This window comes from Stenella coeruleoalba, assembly GCF_951394435.1.
Source record: "Stenella coeruleoalba genome assembly, chromosome: 15".
Lineage (NCBI taxonomy): Eukaryota > Metazoa > Chordata > Mammalia > Artiodactyla > Delphinidae > Stenella > Stenella coeruleoalba.
Window position 1 is genome coordinate 85,014,660 of NC_137161.1, and position 15,909 is coordinate 85,030,568.

Below are 15,909 nucleotides of genomic sequence, written 5' to 3' on the forward strand. Positions count from 1 at the left end.
CACGGAGCCACACCAGAGTGGACGCTGCTGCGTGGTCGGGCCGCCCCTCCCGCACTGCATAACCACGATTGGAGGGCCTGGACGAGACCCCGGGAGGGAAGCCTCCTCACTGGGGCCAGGCCTGCACTGGACTCTGCACCTGGCTGCTCGGGGAGGTCACATCTGGGGGAGCACCCGGCCCAGGAGGGACTTGGCAGAGAGACAAAGAAACAACCAGGGGGCGGTGGGTGGGGGGGTGAGCGAGCACACGACAGATGGACAGATGAGGTGACGCTGGGGAGGTGGGACAGCTCTGTGAGCCCCGCCCCGGCTGCCAGGCTGGTCACCTGGCCCAGGTGGTGGCAGGATGAAAGGGCACGGGCTGGCAGCCAGTGCCCGCACACCTGGGGCCGGGGGAGGGCCGGCTCCCCCTCCCCCACTTATCCTCTTTCTAATCCAGCCACTTCTCTGTGCTGAAGTGAGTCGCATTGGGGCCCCTTAGCCTTGCACTTGGTTGCTGAAACCCACCCCCAGACAGGAATCCGAGGGGAAGCAGTTTGGTTAAAGAGGAATGGAGGGCGGGTGGATAAATAAATGGGGTGTGTGCATGCGGTGGACGGTCCCTCAGCCTCGAGAAGGAAGGAGACCCCGACGCTACAGCACGGATGAAGCTAGAAGCGAACCTAGCAGACACAGAGGGACCAACGCTGTGCGATTCCACTTCTGTGAGGTCCCCCCCGGAGGAGCCAGGGTCACAGAGATGGAAAGTAGGGGGTGGGGGCCAGGGCTGGGGGAGGGGACGGGGCGTCCGTGTTTCACGGGGACAGAGTCTGTCTGGGAAGATGAGAAAGTTCTGGAGGCGGACGGTGGGGATGGTTGCCCGACAGTGTGAATGCGCTTAACGCCCCCGAACCGGACCCTTAAAAATGGTGAAGACGGCAATCGTGTGTTACGTGTATTTTACCACAACAAGAAAGGGGCTTGAAAACACGTCCAAGGAGCCAGAGAGGAGATCTGCCCACTCTGCCTTTCCTCCTGTCCCAAACTCGAAGACCAGCTGCCGGTACCCCGCACTCCCAGCCTCTGCTTCTAGAAGTTTCCTTTCCTGTCTCCCTGGTGGTTCCGGCATACTGCGAGGCAGCGTTTGAGGGGGAACCCCAGAAACGAGAGCCTCGAATCCAAGCCGCTTCCACTGGGCCCCTGGGAGGCCACGCGGCGCTGCCTGGCGGCTCGCGGTCACGCCGCCACACGGCTCCCGCTGAGGGCGCTGCCACTTACGTATCAGCTCGTATGTCGTTAACGTGGAGCTGCTGTTCACGCTCTGGAAGCTGCTCTGGGCTGTGAGGGGCAAGCAGAGCAGAAAGGCGGTCAGCGCACAGGGAGCAGCTCTCGCGCGACGGGCTGCGGGCGCGGAGCCGGGGCCTGGCCCGGAAGTCTCTCCACCCCCCGCGTGGTGGGGTCCGCTCGCCGGGGCCCCCGCGCTGCCTGGAGAACCTGCCAGGCCCCCCGGCCCGCGAGGGGGTGGCGTGTGCTCACCCCTCAGGTTAAACGGCTCAAGTTCGCATCTGGCGCGAGGTAGCGGAAGCAGCACAGGGGGAGATGGAGGTCGGCGTCTCCCGGGCAACGCCTCGTCGGGCTACCTGCGCTCAGAGCCCCGGGCTGAAGGGGACGAGCAGACCCCACCGCACCCTCTCATTCCACGGATGTGACTTTGTGACACAGCCCAGGGAGACGCTCGCTGCGGTCTGGACATCAGCAAGGGACACCCAGGGTGACGCTGACACTGGGGCTCACGACTGAGCCAGTCCTCCTGGCGGGGCCGGGGCCGAGCTGCAGCCCCGAGGCTCCAGAAGGTGGGCTGGGGAGGGAGCACGGGAGCTGCCCATAGCACGCGTGAGCCTCGCCGAGACGCGGGCCCGAGCAGGCCCCGGCAGAGCAGGCCCCGGCTCCCCGGCCGGCCGCCCCGACGCCGGCGCGCAGGGGTTAAGGCTCAAGTATGTCCTCTGACAGCGTGTGGGACGCCAGGAAGAGAGAGGAGCGGGGAGCGCGGCGCCTGCCCAGCGGCTCCAGAGCTTCCTCAACGGCTGCTGGAAGGACTGCCAGGGTCCGCGGAGGGGTCTGGCGGGGTGCAGGCGAGCAGACAGATGAGCCGGGACAGAAGCCGGGGCTCCCTGCAGCCGCCCCGGCGCACCCCAAACCTGCTCCACTCGGGGCGGCCCCGCGCGGCACACGCCCTGCGCTGGCCGGCTGACCCCTGGCCCACCCGAGCCCCTGCCGCCCTGCTTGCCTACCCGCACCGAGCTGTGCTGGGCCCTGCGTACCCCGCTTCCCGTCACATCCTCGGTGACACCCTTTTACCCCGACAGTCACCGCAGATGGATCCTCCTCCGGGCAGCCTCCCCGGTCCCCCAGCGGCCGGGGGCCTCTGCTCACGGCACCTCGCCACGCCCTGGGCCGTGCGCACCGGTGGTGGGAGGGGGCAGAGCCGCACCTCCTCCAGCCCCCGAGGCCCAGGCCTGGGGGGCGGATGCACCGTGGTCACAGGAACCTCCCTGCTGCCGGGCCCGTGCAGGGGGAGGAGAGGGCTCACCTGTGAGCTCGGCCCGCAGAGCGGAGGGGGTCTTGAGCGTCTTGGACTCGGTGGCCGAGGCCGCCTCGTACTCTAGCTCCCGGTAGTAGATCCTGTAACCCTGCAGGAGGCCGTTCAGGCTCTCGTCCCTCGGGGGCTGCAAAGACACCACAGTCAGGGGACCTGGATCCACGTGTGGTCGCCTGGCTAGGAGGGATTTGCCAGTCCACACGGAGGGCCCTCAGCTGTTTGCAAGGAAACAGGCAGGTGTCACACCGATGAGGGAACCCGGGGACAGAGCCCGCTGTGCGGCTGTTTCCCTGGAGCCTGGGGCTCCTGGGGCCGGAGTGCGGCACGGGCGTCTCATCCACGTCCAGCCCAAACCCCCGAGCCCCAGGGCTGAGGCCGGAGACCACGGCCCAGGTCACAGACGGGCGAGGACGCTGCCCGTAGCGGGCCAACCCAGGACCTGAAGGGAACCGGGGATGTGGCCTGGCTCTGCATCGTCCGCCGCTGGCCTCACCCCGTCCCCTCAGTCCCTGTCCCTTCTGTCCACCCAGGCTGTGGCCGTCTCACTGGGACCCTCACCGACCCCTCCGCCTGCCCGGTCACCCCCACCCTGCCCGACCCAGGCGCAGGCTGGAACCCACACCTCCCTCTTCCGCGTCAGCATGACGGCGGGGCTCGTCTGACTCCTAAGAACCCGGTGGAAGCCAGGTGACGGGTAGCTCGGTGATGAGGCTTAGCTCGAGGGAGAATGTGAGCCCCGTGAGTGTAAGCCCAGGACCCGTGCAAACCCACACTGGGTGCAGCGCCTGGTCAGGCAGGGCCCAGCCGGCTGTCCCTTTCCCTGTGGCTGACAGATGTGTCAGGAGAAGAAAGGTCGTCTCGTTCCACACGGAATCCCAGTGAGGCCGCAGCACCGACCCCGGTCTGAGGGGCTTCGGGGTCCAGTTTCCCCTCTGGGATCCTCAGCGAGTACAGGATCAAACCTCCCAAACTGTGAGCAGACAGACGGGCCGAGAGCACGCCCGTGATCCTGGCTGGAGGGGTCACGAGGCCCTGCCCGGGGACAGGGACGCTCCCTGGACTCCTGTGACTCTGCAAGGCCACCGCCTAAGTGATGCCACTGCGCCTTGGTACACAGCGTCCTGGTGCCTGAATGGAGGCCACAGCTTTGGCAGGAAAGCCCCTCTGTTGTTGGTTGAACTGTGTCCCCCCAAGAGATATGCTGACATCCTAACCCCGGGTACCTGTGGACGTGAGACCTTGTCTGGAAACAGGGTCTCTGCAGATGTAATCAAGTTAGGAAGCGGTCACACGGTGGTAGGGAGGCCCTGAGGAAATGACTGGCTTCTTGGAGGCAACTCCGTTTTATTTGTCTAAGTCTTTAACGCACTTGCCTTTTAACCCAGCAGTTACAGGTGCACGTCTGGAAATCGATGCTACACAAACATTTGCAGGTGTGCAGTCCTGAGTCCCACAAATACAAGCGCGGGACTAACCCCCACGCCCACCCCCCCCAAAAAAAAACCCAACGCCTAAACCAATCCTCTCTGGGTCTTTCCAATGACACGAAGACGACAGGACGGCCTTCCAGCTTGAAGGGCACCGACAGCAAAATTGCTTGCAAACGCAATCGCAGACTTAGGACTCGTGAACGCCGTCGGGTGTTATAATAGCTAATTCGCACAGGCACCTAAACGTTCAACGTGATGGATCCATGAAGACAAAGCACATTCTAAGAGGCAATATACAATCTAGCAATTATCTGACAAATGCTGAGACTATAAAGAGACCCAAAGATTCTTATAAGATGAGGACATTTGGACACAGGGAGGCCGTCATGTGGAGGCACAGGCAGAAGGTGGAGGGACGCGTCTAGAAGCCAAGGAGCACCAAGGACTGCCGTGGCCACCAGAAGCTGGGGAGAGCAGGGAGGGTGCCTCCCTGTGTCTTCAGAGTTAACCGACACCTTGATCTTGGACTCTGGCCTTCAGAACTGTGGGAGCGTAGATCCCTGTTGTGCTAAGGCGCCCAGTTTGCGGTGACCTGTCACGGCAGCCCCAGGACACCCGCCTGCTTTGCTGTCCAAACTCTCACCCTTCAATCCTGGTCCCTGAACCCAGGCGCCACGAGGACCTGGATGTTCGGATGAGTCTGTTTCTCTGTGACTTCTTGCTACTCAGTCCCAAACCCAGGAACCAAGCGGATGTGGACAGTGCAGGCTCCTCTGCTCCCCAAACTCTCCAGCAGGACAGCGCAGACAGCAAGGGTAGTTCCCGAGACACAGGGGGCCCTGCACACGCTCACGTACGTGCCAGAGTCACCACGTTGTCACCAGCGAGAGCTGCCGCATGCTCCCTCGAGCCCGGGCGCTGCACTGCGGCTCTGCTGCAGCCCTGACGTCCTCACGGTGCCTCCCGGGTCCTCGGTGACGTCCTCGCCTCATGACAAGCACCTCGGCAGGTCATTTTCCCCATCAGACACAGACACGCGTGCCTGGGAAACTTGAGTGGACTCGCCACGCGTGTCCATCTTGTTGGAGGAGCCCAGCAAATCCAATCAAACGACAGTCCTCCTGGCTGAGGGGCGACAGACCCCAGCGTGAGCTCAGGGGCAGAGAGCCACCAGGAGGGCCGCGGCGGAGCCGCCAATGGCCCCGAGCACGTCTCCTTGAGGAGCCTGTCCAGGCTCCGCCCACCTGACTTTCAGGGAGTGGGAAGCTTGGGAGGAATGGGAAGGACTGGATTCAATTCACCCAAAATATCAAACAGGCAGGATGCTGGGAGTTTGCGAAAATAACAACGTCCTCCCTGGGGACCAAACGTGGCTCTGGAACCAGCGGCAAACACCCGGTCCCCAGCCTGCGTCCACACCTGGGGGGGTGGGGTGTGGGGGACGGGGGAAAGGACGGAGGCTGCCAATCCCAGGCTCAAACCCTTCCAGCCGAGGAGGAGAAGATGCGGCAGGGGTGTGAGGAGAGGCCGAGCCCCAGGTCCCAGGCACACCTGCTGCAGCTGCGGGCAGGTCCACATCTGGCCACACCAGAAACCGCGCCCCCCGTGATGCCCTCCCAGCAGGAGCCGTACCAGCCCGGGGAGGAGGGGCAGGTGGTCGCACAGCCTGGAGGGCGGCCTCTCTGAAGGCCTCACTAGTGAGGCTCTCGTGACCCACGGCGACGCACGAGGCCTGCCTGCCTTCGCGGGATCCTGAACAGGGTGTAACCACACTTCCTATTCCTCGAGCTTGGAATAAACCATCTGTCATTGGTGAGAGGCCTCTGCGACTCTGGGTGTCCTGGGAGGTCCCGGTAGGGCAGCTCCACGTGACCCACAGAGAGTTCCAGAAGCAGTGGGACCAGTTCAAGTCCTGGCTCTGCGATGGCCTTGCAGGGCAGGCTCAGGCTGGTGCACAACCTCTGGGGCTCAACCCTGTACCTGCTACATGTGGAAGCCGGCCTAGGTGGTGTCTAGGGGGTTTCTGAACAGAAGTCTCCCTTCGCACATGCAGACCTTTCTCCCAGCCCTTGGCCCTGACGACACGGTTCCTGTGGTTTCTGATTTAGCACGTGCCCGTGGAGGCCGGGCCTTGTCTGTGTCGAGTTCGTTTCTATCTTCCCACAGCTGCCCTGCCAGGCCTGGGACACAGCGGGTGCTTAGTCAGTACTGGTGGAGGTGAGCTGGGTTTGCTCAAGTGAAGGCGACACCCCCTCTGGCTGGATTCATCCTGGATCAGCCATCTGCACGGGCAGACGCTTGAAGGGACTGGGGTCCCCTCTAAAAACACCTTCACTCTGCCTTTTGCATGTCAGAAATTCTACCAGCAGGCTTTCTGGGGGTCCAGCGCAGTTCTTCAGTTTTCGAAGCCCCCGTTAAAATGCAGATGAGCTGGTCAGCGTGCCCTGGCCTTGACGGCCCACTCCAGCGGGCGGAGTGGGAAGGGAAGGGAACCAAGAGCTGGGGACGGCCAGGAGGATGAGGGAGGGCGTCTTGTAGGCGGCAGCGTTGAGCGGAGGGAAGGGCCCGGGTGGGGAGGGGGCAGGACTCCCACCACGAGCCTCAGTCCTGGCCGAGCACTCAGGGATGGGCTGGAGCCGGCGCAGCGGGCTTTCCCAGACCAGGCAGGTCTGGGGTGGGGAGGGTCCACATGGAGTCTGAGGCCTCACGGCGAGTATGAGACAGAGCTGGAACTCAGCTGCTGTCGTCCTGAGGCCTGAGACCATGACTTCCCATGACTTCTGTTTCCTGGAGCACAGAACAGGGATGCCCTCTGACGCCTGTGGGATTAAGTCCCGATGGTGCAGCGGAGCACAGGAGGCCCTAGAGAACCCGGCTCCGTCGTGCCTTCCCTTGAAACGTAGCACCAAAGCCCAGCAGCCTTTGCTCTGGCTGTGCGTGATGCTTGTACAGTCGTCTCCCCGCCTTTTACTGGGGGAGTGAGGCAGGAGATAGACGGGCCCCAGGCTGAGCAGCTGGCGTGTGTCCCCTGTGGGGGGACAAGGGCAGAAAGAAGCTGAGCCCTGCCCGGATAAAAGATAAAGAGACCACGTAGTTCTCATTCCTGAGGTCAAGGAGACCTGCCCCGACTACACATGTGCAGAAAGGCCCCTCGGAGGTCAAAAGGGACGGGGTGCCACCCCACAGTAGGTGATGTCAACCTTCCCAGAGGCCTCTTCACTAGAATCCATCTTGGCTAAGAGATGCGCGCGCACACACGGGAGGACTCCGAGATAAACCAAACACGGACCCAGAACCAGGCAAAGCAAGATGACTGGCTGAAGGAAACCCGGAAGAAATGCCCCATATAAGTGATTCAAACTACCACGAGGGCGCAACTCTCTCTCTGAGTCCACCCGTGTGGGTCTATTCACACATATCCTTTTTCCTCCTAATAAACACTTCACTTGTTTCACAACTTTCCATCTCTTTGTGGGATTCATTTCTATAAAGCCGGTGGGCCAGGGCCTTGTCCCTGGCCACTGGTCTAGTGGCTATAGGATTCAGGACTCTCACTGTTGCAACCTGACTTCAATCTCTGGCCGGGGAACTGAAATGCTGCTTCAGGCCGCCGCAGGCCGAGGCCCCCTGAGATCAGGAGGACCGTTCATCCTGTCACCTCCCACCTCCCTCTGGCCTGAGTCAGCTGTTCCCCTCCGCTGGCTTCACACTAAGGCGTGTAGAGCTCAATGCACTAAATGGAATGTGTCCTGCTCACCTCAAGGCGCCCAGCCCTCCAAGCGGGAGCTGGTCCTCTGCAGACAACAGAGCGCGTGGTGAGGAAAGCAACGAAGGCCAAGAGCTGTCCTGAAGCGGCCCGGCCGCCCTGCCCCCTCTGCCCAGGCAGCTGCAGCTCTCCTCTTAGGGAGGCGTCCCGTACAGCGCTGAGTCCCCCTCCCCCGAGTCCATCGTGCATGATGGGATCTGTCCCTTAGGACGTTTTCTTTGATCCACTGCAGCCACACGAGGGGAAACGCCTTTGGGTGACAGACTGTGTGACCCGCCGGAGGTTTCAGAAGAGCCAGCTTAAACATTGGGATCAATTCAGAGACGTGGATGCCCAGTATGAGCTGCACTCAGTGTGGACACAAAGCCACCACTGTCTAGAGCATACACGCAAATCCTTAGATTCCAAACAGCGCTGGACCCGTGAAAGGCACAGTTTGATCATCCTACTAAGGGGAATGAAATCTGACAGACAAGCCCATTCAAATGGGTCAACAGCCTTGAAATTACAGGCAGTGTTTGCATTTTTAAACACATTACAAAAACAAAAAAGTTTACAGGTGAAACATTTCATCTGGAATGCAAATCTATATTTAACCGTAGTTCCTTTGTTCTGCTCACTCTGATTTGGTGAATTACTCGTAATTTTAATTATACTTCAATTGCCCAGCAGTTGACGGGCAGTTATTTCCACAGTGCATCATACTGACCACCTCCTGTGCAGGCTTCCTGGCATTAGTTTGTTCTGCTGGGGTCTGCAGGGCGACAGCGGACACACACACGCGCCGAGCGCCTTTGGCGCGGCTCTCGCCACTCCACAGAGTGTTCTAACCACAACTGAGGGCTTGCGGCCCAGTGGCCAGAGGCGGGATGGCCGGGCTGACAGCCAGCACCTCGTCCACAGCCACGTGTTCGGAGGCAATGAGGTGACATAGCCCCGAGCCGCCGCCTTCGCAGAAAAGCCCACCTAGTCCCCGGACAGACAGGCCCCACGCCTACAGACAAAGCACAGACCTGGCCGGGTCCAGCACAGCCCGAGGGACCTGCCTGCTCTCGGTGGATCACGGTAGTGGAGGGCGGGAAACACAAGTGCCTGGGACCCTGATGGAAGTCAGGGCTGTGGAGGTCTAACGGGCCTTGGATCGGAGACCTTGCGGTGACGTCAGAGGTCACCTTTGACCTCCTGTTTTTATGCAGGAGGAAACTGGAGCCCGAGAGGCCTCAGGGATCAGAGTCACGCCATGACACACGGGGGCCTGCAGGCCGAGCCCAGGCCCCGGTCCTCTCCCGGGGCTCCCTGGTCCTCTCCTGGGGCTCCCTGGTCCTCTCCCGGGGCTCCCTGCCCCTTTCTGTCCCGCCCTTTCTTCCCGGGGTGGCGCAGTGCCCCCGGCCAGGATAAGCCCTCCCCACTCTCCAAGGCCACGTCCAGACCATCATTTGTGCTTGGTTCCCGCTGGTTCTGGGTGTGATTCCGGCATTACCTGGACGATTATCGTCGACCCGGAGGGAGCCCCTCATGCCCGCACAGACCACTCCCTGGACCCCCAGCCCACAGAGGCCACTCCCAGGCAGACCTCAGCTCCCCGTGGCTCTGAACCCAGACCACAGCGCCTGCCCTCTGTCTGCCCTCGCCACGGCCTGCTGGCTGTAGGCACTGCCCCCGCCCAGGACGGCAGCCCCCATTCTGGACTCAGGAACTTCCCTTGTTGGCCAGATGCTGTGCCCACGCTCATCACTGCCCTTGGCCCCTGCCCACGGGCCTGCGTGCCTGCCCGGCCCAGCTCCAGCCCTGCTCCTGAATTAGCCCCCCATGCCCTGGCTGGATACCTCGCCCTCCGCTGGGCTCGCCCTCGGGCAGGGCAGCCTTCCTTGGCGGTTCTGCCCCTCATTATTTCTGCCCTCAAGGCACCTCACTGTTGGCAAAAATGATCCAGAAGTGGAAGTAAGGCAGAGAGGGCAGCAGTTCCTTTCAATGTTGTATTAGAGCACTGCTAACAGCTCACCAAGGGCTATCTGATTATTTAGGAGAAGGTTCCTTGGTTTGACTAAAGACCTGGAACTAACAAAGATTCATGTCATCCTGTTGATGTTTTGTCTGGTTGGAAATAATTCCTGTACCATCGATAACCCAGTAGGACGCGAACCAGTCTTGCCACAGAAGCCTTGCTCCGTCTGCATCCTTCTCCAAAGCTCAGTCCGTCTGCGCTCTGGGCACCCCCCTTGCCATCCTGCTGGTCCCCTCAGTGCGCTGGGCACGAGTCCATTACGCCTGCCACGACAGTCCTGCATCTCCCGTCTTGGAAGTTACACTCACCATGTCCCCGCACAGTGTGCAAGCCCGACCGGCGTGTCCCCTTTGTCCCACTCCACCCCGATCCGGGACCCGGCAGGTGCCGGCTGACCACGCGGTCGCATGAACGGTTTACCAAACGCCGTGGGGTGCTGGGGCCCTTACCTGCCACTGGATCAGAACAGACGAGGTGGTGTGCGGCGTCACAGAGACAGAGCTCGGAGGCTCTCCCGGAACTGCAACACGAGAAAGAAGGCAAGGATTAGGCGGCTCTGCCTGTGCCCCGCGGCTGCCTGGGCCACAGCTCTCTCCCGCCCCGGTCAGGAGGCAGGGCTGGGCCCAGCCCCCGAGAGCCAGGGAAAGCTGGCCAGCCAGCATCCAGCCCCCCTCTTCCCTGGGGATGCCCTGCCTCCACCCGCCAGCCTGTGTCCAGGAGACAAGGAACCTAATCCTGGTCGGGCGATCACAGCTCACGTCCCTGACCTTCCCCCCCAGGCGGACCCCCAAGACAGACACGCGAGTCTGGGTCTCTCCACGGGGAGCTGCTCACACCAGAGGAGGTGCCCGCGGAGCCCCTGCGCTTCCCAGATCTCCCCAGGGGCCTCCCCTCCCCCAGAGGGGGAGCATCAGTGTTTCGAGGTCCTCAGGTCAGAGCGACTCCCGAACAGGTTGAGTGATCAAGCCAGGCCACGGTGCCCTTGGCTTTAAACACGGACGTGACTGTCAGGGACGGAGGCTGGCTTCTGGGGGCCGGAGGGACGCCTGCCCTGGTCTGGGTCTCGGTGGTGGCTCTGCTCTACTCCCTGGGGGACAAGGTCGGTTTGACCCCTGCCCACAGCCCCGCCCTGCTCTCTGGAGTGCCTGCCATGCCAGCAGGCCTTCCTGACAGCCCTTCCCCACCTCTGCTCCCGCTGGGCCTGTGCGGCCCTGTCTCAGCAGTCGGACTGGCCTCCTTACGGCTGCCCCGCTGGGACATCCTGACACCCGACACACAGTTGAGGTTCAGAAGTGGGCTTTGAGCACAATGACCGAGGAGCTCGCCCCGCCCCGCCCCGCCCCGCCCCGCCCAGGGTGTGTCTGGCACACTGTCCCGACGTGGCCCCGGGTCTCTGCTCTGTGAGTCTCCCCTGCACCTGTCAGGCCTCCCCGTCCCGCCCAGGGACAGCTCTCTACCCTGCGCCCTCGACCTCCTGCTGTTCTATCTTAAGACCCTGGTCCAGCTTTCCTGATCACACAAGATTACTATTACGGGGCGGTCTCAGTACCCTAAACACTGTTATAAGGAAACGTTTATTAGCAAGCCATCCACAGGCTCCCAGGCCCCTCCCCCAGCACAAGGCTGCCCACCCCTGGAGTCAGCCTCTGCCGCGAGCTGGACTTGAGACGATGCAATGACAACACAAGGCTGTTCCAGGGCAAAGAGAGATCACAGATCTCCGAAAAGGAAGATGACACGATAAACGCATCCAAAGGAGTGATCTGAATATGAAAGGGGTGAGAGAGGCCCTCTTCTGACTGAGCCCGTGAGGGGCGGAGGGAGGCTGGGGGAGGCGTCCTGCTTCCACAGTCCTTCTCAGAGACTCCCCCCCAAACCAGCGTGCTGCATTTTCTTTCTTCTAACAATCAGTGCTTAGCTGAAGTGGAACCTTGGTTGTGTTAAACGTGGGATTAAAGCGGGAGCCACAACCTCAGTTTCTCCAGGGCCAGGTCCCGCCCCTCCTCCCCGGGAGCTCAGCTGGGACTGCAGCCTCCCATGAGCTCGGCGGCATGTCCCCGGTCAGGACCACCAGGGGGCCCTGGTGGCTTCTGCTCTGTTGCAAATAGTCTCTGCGTGACCCTGAAGAGCTGGAAGGGTCCCCAGAACCCCTTAGCTGGTCCTTCAGGTCACTGGCGGCCTGGTGTTGGAGAAGCCGCCCTCCCGGGTTACAGAAAGAGCAGAGCTGAAGGTGGGGGGGTCCCGGGGCGAGCAGGCGGACGTGGGCTGGTTTGAGCCTCGCTCCCCTGCTGCGTTAACTGGGGGAGAGGGTGCTCGGGGCAGGTCTGGGGATTATCGTAAAGCACCGCTGGGCGGGCTAAGGGTTGGGGTCTGCAGTCCGGGATCAGAGCCCAGCACTGCTACGCAGCAGCGTTCCCTTCCTACCTAAGCACCTGCCTGTCTGCTGGGCGGACTTGAGGACACCGTCTCCCAGCTCCCTCTGAGCCTGCTTTGATCATCGATTGCCAAACAAACTCACAACGGATCTCCGGGCCCAATTCCTCTGAGCAGGACAGGGTGGGTGAAAAGCCACCTGGAGCTGTTAGGGGGTCTCACTTCCATCACTCAACTGGGCTTTTGTCAAGTGACAAAACTGGGTGGCTCGTGAATGAGAAAAATGGGGAAAACCTCTTAAAACACAGCTACCCCACGACATCTATCTTTAATGACCCTATAAATTAGTCAGTCTCAGGGATGCTAATGGATGGTCGGGGTTTGGAAGCCAATCAAAGAAACCTCCTCCCTTTGGAAGCCCTTGAAGTCTTGATTTACGGCCCTGGGCTGTACAGGAGCGCCCAGCTTCTGCTGCTAATTGAACTCCACTGCCCACGGCCACTCCCCCCACTCCCCTTCCTGGCTCAAGACGAGAGTGGGTCTCTCTAGGAGCCGGGGTTCCGGGGCGCAAAGGCGGCAGCGGGAAGTGGGCCCCTTGCTCACCGTCCTGCAGCGTGGTTACCGCCTCTGTCTCCGCGCTGAAGTCACTGTCCCCAATGTCATTGGTGGCCTTCAGGCGCAGCTTGTAGGAGGTGAAGGGCCTCAGCCTGAAACACGGAAGGGACCCGTGACCGCAGAGACCGCCGCCTGTCCGCGGGCCCGGGCGGCGGCGAGGAGCGGGCATTCTGGGGCTCCGGCTGAATCCCCGGGCGCCCGGGACTGTCTGGGGAGCAGCTCCCAGCACCCAGCCCTGGCTCACTGGCCGGTCTAGGGCGACAGGAGATTCCCGGGGCGGGGGGAGCCCAGAACTTCCCAGCAGGGGGAACGGAGCGCTCGCCTAGGGCTCCTGGGGAGGGACTACCACTTCCTGCAGTCAGAGACACCTGTGCGCAGCAAATCGCTGCTCTCCGAGCAGCTCGGAGGACTTCTCAGCAGGAGCTGATCTCACACCGGCGCAGGCACGGGGCCTCGGAGCACGGAGAGCAGGCGCCCCCCTCCTCCCGCAGCCCAGCGCTCCTTCGCGGAGCTCCGTGCCAGCCCAGCCGGGGCCTGGCTCCAGGGGCTGCCCCTGCCCCGCCCCCTCCCGCCGACCGAGCCAGACTCAGCAGCACAGCCCCGTCCAAGCCGCAGGGCGGCTCTGCAGGGTGGAGCCGTCAGGATTCCTGCTTCACGGCGAGCAGACAGAGGCCCCCACCCTCTGCCGGAGGACGGGTCAGTGGCTGGGGGGCGGAGGCTGGAAGAGGGGTCTCGCCCTGAAGTAACACTGCCTCCCACCTTACGTAAGGCCAAGACAATGTTGGCTGTCCATGTGAAAAGATGTCCCCCTCGGCCCACGGATGAGACTTCCGGGACATGAATGCTCTCCTTGGCGCCACCACTGCAGGCTTTGTCCCTCCCTTCCATCCTTCCTCCCTCCCTTCCATCCTTCCTCCCTCCCTTCCATTCTTCCTCCCTCCCATCCATCCATCCATCCATCCCCCCCCACCCAGGCGGTCCGTGTGCCCAGCGCAGAGCCACACTGATGACCGAGGCTTCAGACAAACTCCGCCGTGTGGACGACACACAGACTTTCACCCAGGTCCTCGGCGACGCTCCCCTAGCTCAGCCCCGCTCAGCACCCGGCTGGCTGGCTGGCCGCTGTCACCGCCCTTCGGGGTTTACTTCCAGAGGAGCAGATGAGGGCCCTGCGTCCTCCCTTCCCTCCCAGCAGCGGCTGTGTCTCAGGCAGCGGCCCCGCTGTCCTCTCCGTTTCCCGGACCTGAAAACCCAAAGTGATTCTAGACGCTCCCTCCCCGTCCCTCGAGTCCAAACCATCCCCAAGTTTCCTCAACTTAGTCTAAGCACAGCCCTCCCTGCCTCTGACCAACCCTTCCCGTGGCTCTGATGCAGCCTGTAGACCAGTGGTTTTCAAACTGAGCACTGAGGAACCCCTGAGACCCCGAGGGACCCTCCGGGCGTCCAGGGCCTCCGTTCCCCCTGCACCAACCAACAGCAGCTCCACTTCCACCTGGTCTGTAACTGGTTCTGGGTGACACTCTGTTTAGAGAAGGGATTCTGTGTTTTGAAACACTGACAACCATTTTTGGAAAGCATGATCAGAGAAGTTTTCTCTACCTCTGTTTTCAAATCGCCTCCCGCGTAAGACTGATGGCAGCGGCTCTCTGTGAGCTGACACCTCGAGGGATGCTGTTGCTTCCCAGCCCCCCAGAGCCGACTGCACCCTGCTGCTCGCTAGTCCATCGGCGCCCCGATTCCACAGCAGGAGCAGCGGTGACGGGCAGCCCTGCCTCGGGCCTGGCTTTGGTGGAGACGCTTCCAAAGTCCCACCCTGAAGGACGATGTGGTTTTTGGGTGACATCTTTATTCAGTTAAAACAGACAAGTAAGTTCCCATCTGTCCCCAGCTTCCTAGGAGGGATTTCATGAATGGCGGAGGTAACCACGTCTTTCCTCCCCCGGCCTCCGTCTCCCCCCGTCTCCCCATCCGGGCTGATAGCAGCGCCCACACCGTGAGGCTGTTGCTGGGATGAGTTCGGGGAGACGGGCCGGGGGGAGTCTGGCCCACAGCCGGCGCTCAGAACTGAGAAGTGGCCATAGTGTTCTTGTCCTGCAGGTGTCAGCTTCACCAGCTCCAGGCGATGCCTGTCCCCTGCCCACCGTCCCCTACACCCCGTTCACTTCCTCGTCTCCTCGATCGCAATTTGTAATTAACTGTTTCCTTCATGACTGTCTGTCTTATTTACAAGATGCAGGACTCCTTGGGGACAGGGACCGAGGCCCCATTTATTGCCTTGTCCCCAGCACCAATGGCAGTGCCTGGCACCCAGGAGGTGCTCAGTGAATACCCACACAAGGGATGAATGGCTGGGGTGACGTTATCTGTCTCTGAAGTTTCTTGGGAGGGTGGAATAAGAGGACACGTGAGTATCAGCACAGGTCGGGCACATGGCAGGTGCCCCGGAAATGACCCTTGTCTATGTGTAGCGCGTTTATCAGCTAGTGCACCGCCATTTAGAACACCGTAGTGCACGTGATTTATTGCATTATGTTCAGTACTTCACTGTTCTCTAATGATTTCGGAATCTGAGGCCAGAGGTCTAGCTCTTTGAAGACCACCCTTTCTTTCCTGACCTCCGGGGTCTCCAGGAGTCGGGGGCACAGCAGGGGAGCAGTAAAGGATGTCTGATGACGGGATGACATCTGATGACAGGCCTGTGACAGATGGGCTGGGACGAGGAGACTGGGAAGCAGAGCTCCCAGCATCAAACCTGTGCCGTGCGGGCTCTCCCGCTTCACAGGACTGATGACTGTCCCTGGGAGTCGCAGGGGACAGGAGGGCGTCTGAGCTGCAGGACTTAGCCTCTCAGTAGGAAGCCCTGCCAGGAGCCTGAGAACAGGCAGAGAGACTGGGAGGCCGTGAAGGGAGCGGTCATCGCCCTGGAGACGTGACCACGGTTACTGTGTCCGCCTCCTGGTCTCCGTCCCCTGCAGGTTCCTCCTCTCTGCGGAGCTGCTCCTTTGGATTACTGGTCTACCTCCTCCCCTGAGCACACCCTCATCGCCCCATCCATCCCAGCCCCTCGCTCCCTCCGGGCACAGCAGGACTCATGACTACTTGATAAATGAATAAGGAACAAGCCCTCCGATTTCCGCCAGTT

At 61.6% G+C, this 15,909-nt stretch overlaps 1 protein-coding gene across 1 annotated transcript in view; it reads right to left on the minus strand.

The window, feature by feature from the left end:
* SDK1 (sidekick cell adhesion molecule 1) overlaps nt 1–15,909 on the minus strand; it is an 816,979-nt gene that overhangs the window by 58,345 nt on the left and 742,725 nt on the right. Inside the window, exons 31-34 of the mRNA XM_079943718.1 lie at nt 12,756–12,859; nt 10,229–10,299; nt 2,570–2,705; nt 1,258–1,317 (exon numbers count right to left, since the gene is read on the minus strand). Of these exons, the coding sequence (XP_079799844.1) occupies nt 1,258–1,317; nt 2,570–2,705; nt 10,229–10,299; nt 12,756–12,859 (371 nt within the window). The remainder of the gene's footprint in view (nt 1–1,257; nt 1,318–2,569; nt 2,706–10,228; nt 10,300–12,755; nt 12,860–15,909) is intronic.